General features: G+C 44.0%; 1 protein-coding gene across 3 annotated transcripts in view; it reads left to right on the top strand.

Annotated features, from left to right (window-relative positions):
- The window catches only part of zmp:0000000846 (tenascin), a 74,348-nt gene extending 63,953 nt beyond the window's left edge, over nt 1-10,395 (top strand). For all 3 annotated transcript variants that reach the window (XM_010878047.5, XM_020053555.3, XM_010878048.4), the window contains 2 exons: nt 9,163-9,326; nt 9,447-10,395. In XM_010878047.5, coding sequence (XP_010876349.3) covers nt 9,163-9,326; nt 9,447-9,557 — 275 coding nt within the window. In that variant the 3' untranslated portion in view covers nt 9,558-10,395. The remainder of the gene's footprint in view (nt 1-9,162; nt 9,327-9,446) is intronic.
- Nucleotides 10,396-13,400: the final 3,005 nt, after the last annotated feature.

Here is a 13,400-nt window from a genome sequence, read left to right as displayed (position 1 = left end):
TCAAACTCCACTAGAAAAGAAAAGCAATAAAAATACAGTTGGGACGCTGTGTAAAATGTAAAGAAAAACAGAATACAATGATGTGCAAATAATTTAAACCCAATATTCAATAGAAAATAATACAAAGACAACATATCAAATGTTGAAACTGAAATGTTATTGTTTCTTGAAAAACACATAGACAGAGACAACGTTTCTCAACGTAAAATTGCAAAGAGTTTGGGGATCTCATCATCTACGGTACATAATATCATTAATAGATTAAGAGAATCCGGGGAAATCTCTATAAGCTAGGGACAAGGCCGAAAACCAAGGCCCTCAGGCGGAACTGCATTAAAAACAGACACGATTCTATATTGGAAATCACTGCATGGGCTCAGGAACACTTAGAAAATTGTCATTGTCTGTGAACACTGTATGTCGCTGCATCCACAAATGCAAGTTAAAACTCTACGATGCAAAGAAGAAACCATATATAAACAAGATCCAGAAAGGGCTCTGCCTTCTCTGGGTCGGAGCTCATTTAAGACGGATTTAGGCAAAGTGGAAAACTGTCCTGTGGTCTAACAAATCAGAATTTGAAATTATTTTTGGGAAACATGGATGCCAAGAAGAGAGGGATCATCAGGCTTGTTATCAGCGCACAGTTCAAAAGCTAGCATCCATGATGGTATGAGGGTGCATTAGTGCACATGGCATTGGTAACTTGCACATCTCTGAAGGCACCATTAATGCTAAACAATATATACAGGTTTTAGAGCAACCTATGCTGCCATCCAGACTATGTCTTTCTCAGGGAAGACCTCGCTTATTTCAGCAAGACAATGCCAAACCACATTCTGCATGTATTTCACTTTCAAAACTACAGCAATTGGTCTACTCAGCACCCAAAAGCTTACAGAGTACTGTTAGAAGATGTGATGCAACACAGTGGTAAACATGTCCCTGTCCAAACTTTTTTTAAACTGCTGGCAGCAAATTCTAAATGGGCATGTATTCCAAAAACAATAACATTTCTTAGTTTCAACCAGGCCGTAGCCATGGAGTCAACATTGGGGGGGACCAAATCAGCCAGGTTCTGGGGGTCCCTCAAGAAAAACATTCAAACATGTTTTACATTTTTATAAACTCTTAACCATCAATATTTACACAATCTGATATCATCATGTTGGATTGGTTCACATCATAATTAATATTTCACATCATAAAACATCATAATTAATATTTCTCCAGGACCATCACTGCAACTGACCTGTAGTTAGTTGGTTACCCCAGTCCAAAGACAGAATATTCCCCTGCCCCCCACCCTTTGACCTAACCCTAACCTCAGAGACACCTGTGCCTAAACCTAACCTTAGTGGTACCTGTGCCAACATTAATTATAATGTTGTCGGAACTACCCCAACATTGCAATATCAGATCGGTCCTCAATATTTGCTCCTTTTCTCACTCACCTCCATGGCACCTGGTCTCCCTGTCCTGTTGGCATCCTCATACCCTCTCTCCCTCCCTCTCTTTCTTGACTCTGAACGCACCAGAGTGAACATGAAATAAATATCAGTAAACACGATATGTTCAGGAATGGATTACTAACAATTTCTGATCTGAATGGCCATTGGCGTCGTTAGCCCTGGGCGTCCGCATCGGATCTTTTATGAATAGCCCCGGATCTCAAATGGAACAAAAATAATAATAATACAAAAATAGCCCCTGATCTATTAATCTATAATTCCGATCCTGTATTATGACAATGTGGACGTGTAGCCCGCTAGCGTGTACTTCAAACTTTTCCGCATGTATATTCAAAACCCTGTACTTTCTGTCCCGGGCGGGGCGGTTGAGCTAAGCCCCTAATGTATTGTGACCCTAGCGACGCCTTTGTGAATGGCAATGATTATTATATAAATAAACATTGACTCTCTTGTGCTACTGCATACTTCTATCATCTGACTGGTACTCATTTTCTCACTGCTCTAAACTTTTATTTTCTGAAGCTGCCCAAAAAACTGATGAATGTCACTGCCACCCTTCCTCTTTTTCATGATGTCACTCACTGTGAATGAAAGCTGACTAATAAGAATGCTTGCACTTAAATCAAACAAACAATCAAACTCATAATGCTATTTATCATAAGCAAATACAGCTATACAGTATACTTTACAAACATGCGATCAATGAAAACTACTACTGTCTGCATAAATAACAGATGCAGCGAAACATAAAGGATTGACACTTTACGCAGAATTCACCTGGGCTTTCTTGACATTTCTAACAAAATCATTAATCATGTTACTCGAATACGCACATGAGCACCGTTGTGGTGGTTGATTGGTTAGCACTCGCAAATCGGCCCGTTTTCACCAAAAACTTTTGTTTACACTCCATGCAATTACTGACGCTTTTTAGCTAACTATTATTTATTTCCACAATAACAGTTCCAGCGCAAAATGACGTGATGTTAAAACTATCACAATCGACAGGAAGATATAAGTAACACTCATATTTCATTTTAGTTTTACACTTGACATTACATTTGAAAGTAATAAGTGTGTTCGTCATAGATTGTACCTACCAACATGCAATCGACCTACGGCTTCTGCTGTGGTACGGCAACAACACGCTTCTTCTGCTGTGGTACGACCATAGACTGTAAATATAATGGACGACGCCCTTTCGCTCTTTTCCATTGGTGAAAAATGAAGCCACCAGTGTCCTGATACGGCGCTGACATCTTGGACTTGCGTCTGCGCAGATAGCGATCTTGGAACCAGTTCTGCGCAGTAGTTATGCGGAGTAGCGAGAAGGAAGTAAAGCCGTAAAGCCGCGAAATCAACGGCCCCACCCCTGTGCCCCGCCCTCACTCTCCCTCGCAGAATGCGCATACCGTAATCAATCGCAAGTCCAAGTATAGTACAACCTTTGCTTGTTAAACCTAGATGATATGTTATAGCCTAACTTACATCATGTTTAACCTTAATTTAGAATAGGCCTAATACAAAAATAATTGGTAACTTCTAGCAAACGATCACCTGCTAGCTATTAACATGGCTATTAACGAGGCTTGTTGTCTTTTAGCTAACGTTAGCTAGCCCATCCATCCATCCATCCATCTTCTACCGCTTATCCGGGGCCGGGTCGCGGGGGCAGCAGTCTAAGCAGGGATGCCCAGACTTCCCTCTCCCCAGACACTTCCTCTAGCTCTTCCGGGGGGACACCGAGGCGTTCCCAGGCCAGCCGGGAGACATAGTCCCTCCAGCGTGTCCTAGGTCTTCCCCGGGGTCTCCTCCCGGTGGGATGGGACCGGAACACCTTCCCAGGAAGGCGTTCCGGAGGCATCCGAAAAAGATGCCCAAGCCACCTCAGCTGACCCCTCTCGATGTGGAGGAGCAACGGCTCTACTCTGAGCTCCTCCCGGGTGACCGAGCTTCTCACCCTATCTCTAAGGGATCGCCCAGCCACCCTGCGGAGAAAACTCATTTCGGCCGCCTGTATCCGGGATCTTGTCCTTTCGGTCATGACCCAAAGCTCATGACCATAGGTGAGAGTAGGAACGTAGATTGACTGGTAAATCGAGAGCTTCGCCTTGCGGCTCAGCTCTTTCTTCACCACGACAGACCGATACATCGACTGCATTACTGCAGAAGCTGCACCGATCCGTCTGTCAATCTCCCGTTCCATCCTTCCCTCACTCGTGAACAAGACCCCTAGATACTTAAACTCCTCCACTTGAGGCAGGCACTCTCCACCAACCTGAAGTGGGCAAGCCACCCTTTTCCGACTGAGGACCATGGCCTCGGATTTGGAGGTACTGATTTTCATCCCCACCGCTTCACACTCGGCTGCAAACCGTCCCAGTGCATGCTGAAGGTCCTGGTTAGAAGGGGCCAACACGACAACATCATCTGCAAAGAGCAGAGACGAAATCGTGTGGTCCCCAAACCTGACACCCTCCGGCCCCTGGCTGCGCCTAGAAATTCTGTCCATAAAAATTACAAACAGAACCGGTGACAAAGGGCAGCCCTGCCGGAGTCCAACATGCACTGGGAACAAGTCTGACTTACTGCCGGCAATGCGGACCAAGCTCCTGCTTCGGTTGTATAGGGACCTGACAGCCCTTAGCAAAGGACCCAGGACCCCATATTCCCCAAGCACCCTCCACAAGATGCCGCGAGGGACACAGTCGAATGCCTTCTCCAAATCCACAAAACACATGTGGATTGGTTGGGCAAACTCCCATGAACCCTCCAACACCCCGTAGAGGGTATAGAGCTGGTCCAGTGTTCCACGGCCCGGACGAAAACCACACTGTTCCTCCTGAATCCGAGGTTCTACTATCGGCCGTATTCTCCTCTCCAGAACCCTGGCATAGACTTTCCCGGGGAGGCTGAGAAGTGTGATCCCCCTATAGTTGGAACACACCCTCCGGTCCCCCTTCTTAAAAAGAGGGACCACCACCCCGGTCTGCCATCCCAGAGGCACTGTCCCCGACCGCCACGCGATGTTGCACAGGCGTGTCAACCAAGACAGCCCCACAACATCCAGAGACTTGAGGTACTCAGGGCGGATCTCATCCACCCCCGGTGCCTTGCCACCGAGGAGTTTCTTGACCACCTCTGTGACTTCAGCCCGGGTGATGGACGAGTCCACCACTGAGCCCTCATCCTCTGCTTCCTCAATGGAAGACATGTCAGCGGGATTGAGGAGATCCTCGAAGTACTCCTTCCACCGCCCGACGACATCCTCAGTTGAGGTCAACAGCTGCCCACCTCTACTGTAAACAGCGTTGGTAGGGCACTGTTTCCCTCTCCTGAGGCGCCGGATGGTTTGCCAGAATCTCTTCGAGGCCAGCCGATAGTCCTTCTCCATGGCCTCACCGAACTCCTCCCAGGCCCGAGTTTTTGCCTCCACAACCACCCGGGCTGCAGCCCGCTTGGCCTGTCGGTACCCGTCAGCTGCCTCAGGAGTCCCACAAGCCAACCAGGCCTGATAGGACTCCTTCTTCAGCTTGACGGCATCCCTTACTTCCGGTGTCCACCACCGGGTTCGGGGATTGCCGCCTCGACAGGCACCGGAGACCTTACGGCCACAGCTCCGAGCGGCCGCTTCGACAATGGCGGTGGAGAACATGGTCCACTCGGACTCAATATCTCCAACCTCCCTCGGGATCCAGTCGAAGCTCTGCCGGAGGTGGGAGTTAAAGATCTCTCTGACAGGAGACTCGGCCAGACGTTCCCAGCAGACCCTTACAGTACGCTTGGGCCTGCCGAGTCTGTCCAGCTTCCTCCCCCACCATCGGATCCAACTCACCACCAGGTGGTGATCAGTTGACAGCTCCGCCCCTCTCTTCACCCGAGTGTCCAAGACATACGGCCGCAGGTCAGATGAGACGACAACAAAGTCGATCATCGACCTGCGGCCTAGGGTGTCCTGGTGCCACGTGCACTGATGGACACCCTTATGCTTGAACATGGTGTTCGTTATGGACAAACTGTGACTAGCACAGAAGTCCAATAACTGAACACCACTCGGGTTCAGATCAGGGGGGCCGTTCCTCCCAATCACGCCCCTCCAGGTGTCACTGTCGTTGCCCACGTGGGCGTTGAAGTCCCCCAGTAGAACAATAGAGTCCCCAGTCGGAGCACTTTCCAGCACCCCTCCCAGAGACTCCAAGAAGGTCGGGTACTCTGCACTGCGGTTCGGCCCGTAGGCACAAACAACAGTGAGAGACCTATCCCCGACCCGTAGGCGCAGGGAAACGACCCTCTCGTTCACCGGGGTAAACTCCAACACATGGCGGCAGAGCTGGGGAGCTATGAGCAAACCCACACCAGCCCGCCGCCTCTCACCATGGGCAACTCCAGAGTGGTGAAGAGTCCATCCTCTCTCAAGGAGTGTGGTTCCAGAGCCCAAGCCGTGCGTAGAGGTGATCCCGACTACCTCTAATCGGAACCTCTCAACCTCACGCACTAACTCAGGCTCCTTCCCCGCCAGCGAGGTGACATTCCACGTCCCTAGAGCCAGTTTCTGTGTCCAGAGATCGGGTTGTCTAGGCCCCTGCCTTCGACTGCCGCCCGATCCTCTTTGCACCGGCCCCTTATGGTCCCTCCTGTGGGTGGTGAGCCCACGGGAGGGCGGCCCCACGTCACCCGTTCGGGCTGAGCCCGGCCGGGCCCCATGGGGGAAGGCCCGGCCACCAGGCGCTCGCATTCGAGCCCCAACCCCGGGCCTGGCTCCGGGGTGGGGCCCCGGCTGCGCCATACCGGGCGACGTCACGGTACTCAAAATTTTATTCTTCATTAAGGGGTTTTGAACCGCTCTTAGTCTGACCCGTCGCCTAAGACCTGTTTGCCTTGGGAGACCCTACCAGGGGCATATAGCCCCAGACAACATAGCTCCTAGGGTCACTCGGGTACTCAAACCCCTCCACCACGTTAAGGTGGCAGTTCTTGGAGGGGGTTAGCTAGCCCATTACATTTATTTTGAATTTTTTTCGGTAAGTTAAATTTATAAGCTATTTAATTAGTAAATAAATGTTAGCTAGCCCATTACATTTATTTACTAATTAAATAGCTTATAAATTTAACTTACCGAAAAAAATTCAAAGATCGATTGGAAATGCCAGATCGGTTAGCACAATGTACTGCAGAACAACCCATTATGTCCGTGTGAAATTATATCAATTATAGAAATTTAGAGATTAAATGTAAAGTTCCAATCTCCTCAGTCCTCCGAAGATTCAGTGGCTCCTCGGCTCAGATAGCTGTCAATCACAGCTGTGAATCACGACGTCACACCACCGTTTTTAGAGCATTAAATAACTAACTAAAAACAAACTTATTTTAAAAACAAACTCTTGAATTTACATTAGCGTGATACAAACTACAGTAAATGACAGAAACCAGCTTCGGAAAAAATATATTTGAAGGGTAATTTAATTGTTTAGTTGGTCTCGCGTCCCATTGAATAACATGGGGAGGGCGGGGTTTATGACCTATACTGGGACCACTCACCAGGGGGCGATCGAGACGTTTTGGCTTCACTTTTCAGGGCTTGTGCGGCACGCTTGGGTACGACAAACCACACGCAGAACTGCAGTAAACCGTAAAACTTGAACCGGTAGTAATAATAACAGCAATTTGTTAAGTTTAGTTATGATTATGTTTACATTTGCTAATTACTATTTTTGGACCGCGGTGCAAGGTTACCCGTCGTAGCATAGCGCATTTTTATTTTATTTATAATTTATATATCAATATATTGGGAGGTACATTTTGAGCATAGCTGAATATTGGGGGGGATGTGTCCCCCCCAATATATATTGTAATTACGGCCTTGGTTTCAACATTTGATATGTTGCTTTGTAATACACTGCTCAAAAAAATTAAGGGACCACACACATCACAGTATAACACCAAGTCAATTCAACTTCAGGGATATCAATCTGTCCAGTTGGGAAACATAAGCGATTGCGAATCAGTGTCTCCTGTTTTGGTGCAAATTAAAGTAACAACAGGTGGACTGGAGAGGCAACAGCAAATCAACCCCCAAAAAGGTAATGGTTTTGCAAGTGGTGGCAGGTGGTGGCCACAGACAATTGCTCTCTTTTTCAATCCTGACTGATTATTTTCTATTTGCATTTTGCTCATCTCCTTGTCACTACTGGTAGCATGAGGCGGTACCTGCTGCCCATTCCGGTTCCACAGGTAGTCCAGCTCCTCCTGAATGGCACATCCATACGTGCAATCGCAAGAAGGATTGTTGTGTAACCCAGTACAGTCTCATGGAAGATATACCAAGAAATGGGCCGTTACACAATGAGAGCTGGACAGGGCCATAGAAGGGCATCAACCCAACAGCAGGAACACTGCCAGAGCCCTACAAAATGGCTACCGGTGTGCATGTTGTGCATCTGACCAAACTGTCAGAAACAGACTCCATGAGGGTGGCATGAGGGCCTGACATCCTCTAGTGGGACCTGTGCTCAGAGCCCAGCAGCGTGCAGCTCGATTGGCATTCGCCAGAGGACATCAGAATTGGCAGGTCCCCCATTGGTGCCCCGTTCTCTTCACAGATGAGAGCAGGTTCACACTGAGCACATGTGACAGACGTGAAAGAGTCTGGAGATGCTGTGGTGAATGTTATGCTGCTTGCAACATCATCCAGCATGACCGGTTTAGCGGTGGATGAGTGACTGCTGTTAGGTACCGGGATGAAATACTCAGACCCATCCTCCTGTTGCAGGACAATCCCCGGCCTCATGGGGCCAGAGTGTGTAAGCAGTTCCTGGATGACAAAGGCATTGATGCCATTGACTGGCCCTCACGTTCCCCAGACTAGAATCCGATTGAGAACCTCTGGGACTTTATGTACGGTGCATCCAACTCTGCCAGGTAGCGCCACAGACTCTCCAGGAGCTCACTGATGCCCTGATCCAGGTCTGGGAGGAGATCCCCAGGACACCATCCGCTGTCTCATCCTGAGCATGCCCAGACGTTGTTGGGAGTGCATATAGGCATGTGAGGGCCATACACATTACTGAGTGACATTATGATTTGCCATGATGAAATTCATGCAAGTTAAAACACCCTGTGATTTAAATTGTTTACCTTAAATTTCGGGTTTGAATCCAGCCCTGAATCGGTTGGGGCTTTTAGTTTCCACTGACCATTGTTTCATCATTTAGTTCTCACCAAATTGCACAATGTACAGTAAAGGTTTTGATCTTTAATATACAGCTCCTGGAAAAAATGAAGAGACTACTTCACCTTTTTCTTTCCTTTCCAAAAAAGTCGAAAAATGAAGGTTTTGAGTGAGGAACAGAAGGGTTAAAATTAAGAGACCACTGCAAATTGAACGCTTCTGTTCTTCACTGAAAACTTTCCTTTTCAAAGTTTTTGCAGTGTTCTCTTAATTTTTTCCGGAGCTGTATTTCCTTCATCGAGACCTGATGTGTGATTTATGTGTTCCCTTAATTTTTTTGAGCAGTGTATATTCAGTTAAATACAGGGATAAATGATTTACACATCATTGCATTCAGTTTTTATTTGCATTTTATGCATCATCCCAGCTTTTTTGGAAATGGGGTTGTACCAACAATCTATGTAAACTGTGATTGAGTTATCAATATTTCTTCATACCAGCTGTTGTTTTCTTGTATCGTAGGTGATTCTATGACCTATCACCAGGGCCGGCCCTTCTCCACTTATGACAATGACAATGACATTGCCGTCACCAACTGTGCCCTGTCATATAAGGGTGCCTTCTGGTACAAGAACTGCCACCGTGTCAACTTAATGGGTCGATATGGTGACAATAGTCACAGCAAGGTATTGAACTGTCAATTACAAAGTACTGACGTCCTTTTTACTATTATTGTTATTTTATGGTCAATGTGAAAGATGAATGCAAATAGATGTAGATGTAGTAATAATCATTATTTCTTCCAGGGTATTAATTGGTTTCACTGGAAAGGGCATGAGCACTCAATCCAGTTTGCCGAGATGAAGATTAGACCTGTTAACTTCAGCAACTTTGAAAGCAGACGGAAAAGATCATAGACATTTTTCTGCGCAACTACTGCACCCCCACCTGTCCCATCTCCACCATCCCCCACCTTTGTCAAACCTCCTGCCAAGACTTTCCAGCACAACAATCCAGGGGATTCTCTTCTCGACACTCCTTTGAGTCTAATTCTTCAGTTCAAACCAGGATCATTGACCTTGCCAGCTACCTTTGATAAACTACTATAAATAACAGTTTGTTTTCTAATTGATGTGTTTTTGGTTGTTGAGTTAATAAGACCATGCAGATGTCAAGCATATCCATCTAATATAGAAAACAAGTTATAAAAAAAATATTTAGGCAAATAGCATGGCTAACCGGCTTGTTAAGATACCCCTCAGGACAATCATTTTCCTGAGCGTGTTTTCATCCAACTAGCTATCAATGTCAGGATAGATATGTTTCACCAAATATAGAACAATCTGATCAGTGAAAAGAATGGAGGGATTTCTTTTCTAGTTACTTTTACATGTTTTATTGCAAATATGTTTGGTGGAGATTTTTTATTTGGTTTCAATGGACATTTTTGTGTGTTTGATTTGTTTTATGGTTTGTGTTAATTGGAAAATGTATATGCCAAATATACTGTATGTCCAAAGATATTTTAATATGCCTGTTGAGAATAAGGCACTTTGATTATGAAATGTGAAGCAAGGAAAATAAATGTAATTTACTTAGATTTCTAGGAAAATATTAAAAAGAGTCCTACTCCAACTTTTCATTTAGTAACTTGTCAGAGGCACATTGTAATAATAACGTGGCTTGATGCCATATATCTCAGTCTTCCTGAAGACTTTGAGGAACAGGGGGAAATAAAGCTATGGGTGAACAGTGTAACCCTGTATTAATGAATCAATTTAAAGTCCTGAAGGCAGGAATGACGAGACTAGGTAATACTTGTTTCATGGTGAGGAACATTTTCTGTTCAAACCCACTGGAATCCATTAAAATGATATCCACATATGCAACAAAGAGGGAAATGTTCTTTCAACCACTGCAATTATTGAGTATCGGCATAAATTATGCTTTACTTAGTTTTTCAGCTAAACGAACAACAGGTTTTGAGTGACCCTCAGTGTCCAGTAACCCGCAATACAATAATTAAAAAAAACTTTGTTAAAAGGTATGAGCACATTTCTGGCTAACCATATGAAATCTCTGGTTCCCTGTAGGAAAGAACAATCTCCAATACATGGGGAAATACAATCATACCCTTATTCTAGAGAGGCGGATCCAGAACTGATTGAACCCCCAAGTTAACAAAAAGTCAAACGAATCCCATTTTGAATAAGATATAAGTGGATTATGTTAAAACTTGTTAAAGAACAGATTTTCACATATTTCCACTAATTGTAGGTGATCTAAGGTCCTATTGAACGTTTTCCTTTGCATTAACTCAAGGAGGGATGTTACTTGGATTTGTGAATTCTGGAATGGCATTTATTTTCTTTGTCTTTCTAAAATACATTTATACACCAAAGCCATGTCTGCTTTACCACTGTACTTTCTGTAAAAAGGTTCCATCTGTAGATAACAATACGTTCTCTGGCAAATTGCCCATCTGTGGATCCGCCTCCTCAATTTCCCATTATCACATTATCTATAATTTAACAAGTGACTGTACATTGCATTATCATAATTACAAATTCACTGACGTGATCAAATTACCTGAAAAATCATAGCCTGGAACTTTTCATGAATTTACAACAGTAAAAAATTAAATATAATAAATATAATTCCCTTATATCACCACTTGCCTGGTTTAAATCTTATTTATCTGAAATATATCAGTTTGTTATTGTAGATGACATATCCTCTGACAAGTCAAAGTTATGTTTTGGTGTTCCTCAAGGCACTGTTCTGGGCCCATTATTTTTCTCACTATATATGCTGCCTCTGGGTGATGTAATCTGGAATCACAATGTCAACTTTCACTGTTATGCTGATGACACACAGTTATATATTTCAATGAAGCATATAGAAGACCCAAAATTAACTACTTTGGAAGCATGCATTTCAGATATTAGGAAGGGGATGACAGAGAACGTCTTGCTTTTAAACTCAACAAAAACAGAAATGCTTGTTGAAGGACCCAAGAAACAAAGAGCTTTGTTAGCAGATCTCACTGTGAACCTCAACGGCTGCATGGTCGTATCCCAATGAAACCTTGGTGCATATAAATCACAAATCTTTACTGTAAATATATCTTAAATATATCCAATGTTTTATACATTGTATTTAAAAATCTAAATTGTGTATTTGGCATGGTAGGCATAAAGCAGATTGCATCATGAAATCCAATGCAATGACGATTGAGGAATTTACTACCTTATATACCTGCTGTATCATATTTGATACACACATTATCAACACGATTTTACTATAAAATAAGGTACGAAATATTAAGTAATTGTAAGTTGCTTCAATACAGTAAATATTCATATTGAAATATTACTACCAATAAAAATGTTATTCTTACTGTTATTCTTAACTTTTTCAAAAAAGCGTACCCTATCAAAAACGGGTGTGTCCCTATATGAAAGCAGATATTTTTGATCGGTCATTCAAAAAGCCCGCAATTGCCTACAGTGCACTGACTATACACCAGGGGGAAAAAGACATCAGATTACATACAATGTTTTTAGCAAAAGTATAGGCTCTGTGCACCAGCGTAGTGACGAACATCCGCTTTTGTCTAGAAGTCGGCATTGCAGTTTCCGGTTTACTTACTAATACTCATCCGCATTAGTAAACACCTAAACTCACAACAAGATAAGTGATGCTGTTGTACGGAAAAAAAGGAAAATAAAGTATGTGACTCATTTAAGTTTCAAGGTACAAGTGGGGCATCATTTTAATCAGGAGAATGTCCTCTTTTTAATAAAAAATTAAATGACTTTCAATGATGTTATTTTTCAGTTTCGTTGTGAAATGAGGTTACAGTAGTAAAATAAAAGAGGACACCTGTTTTGGTGCTTTTTTGAGGCTATGGAATTTTAAGCTTCATTCAGGTTAGAAGAGGCTGAACGAAGGTTAGTTTCAATTCACTTGCTATGGGGACGCGCTAGCGTTCCAGCTCAGCCAGCATTCTTTTGCCGTTTTTGAGGCTTTTGCCTTTTATTGTCCTGCATAATACTACACAAAAAAGGAACACATCTAACTAGCTTAGCCGATAGCCGGCCGGCACACCACAGTAAACTACTTACCCTCATAGTTGTGCAGATAACTCGATACGTAGAGTTTGAATCCCTTGTTTCCGCTTGCTTGTTGGAGCAGGGGAACAGGCACAAACAATTCGATGGACATCACTAATGCTTATTTTAGGCAGGTCTTGGAGACATCTACTAAAAACTGAAATTTTGGGCGACGCAGGTGATCGCCTTAAGTAAACCGGAAACTGATATGCCGACATCTGGCTAAAACGGAAGTTCGTCCATACGCTTGTGCACAGAGCCTATTGATCATGTTGATGATGTAGAGGTTTCAGAAACTCATGTATCAAATATGATACAATTGGCGTTACAGGGTTAATAAAAACTGATGCAGAAAAAGTAATCCATGCTTTTGTTACTTCTAGACTAGATTACTGCAATGCTCTACTTTCCGGTTACCCTGACAAATCAATAAATAAACTTAAATTAGTGCTGCACAGGGCTGCTAGAATCCTAACTAGAACAAAAAAAATGGGAACACATTACTCCTGTACTAGCCTCTTTACAATGTCTGCCTGTTAGGGTTAGGGCTGATTTTAAGGTTTTACTGTTAACCTATAAATCAATACATGGACTTGCTCCTACTTACCTCGCTGAAATGATCCAGCCATACATACCTACACGTAA

Source organism: Esox lucius, chromosome 14, assembly GCF_011004845.1.
Source record: "Esox lucius isolate fEsoLuc1 chromosome 14, fEsoLuc1.pri, whole genome shotgun sequence".
NCBI lineage: Eukaryota > Metazoa > Chordata > Actinopteri > Esociformes > Esocidae > Esox > Esox lucius.
The sequence above is the reverse complement of the archived record's forward strand: the minus strand, read 5'-3'. Positions and strand labels throughout refer to the sequence as shown.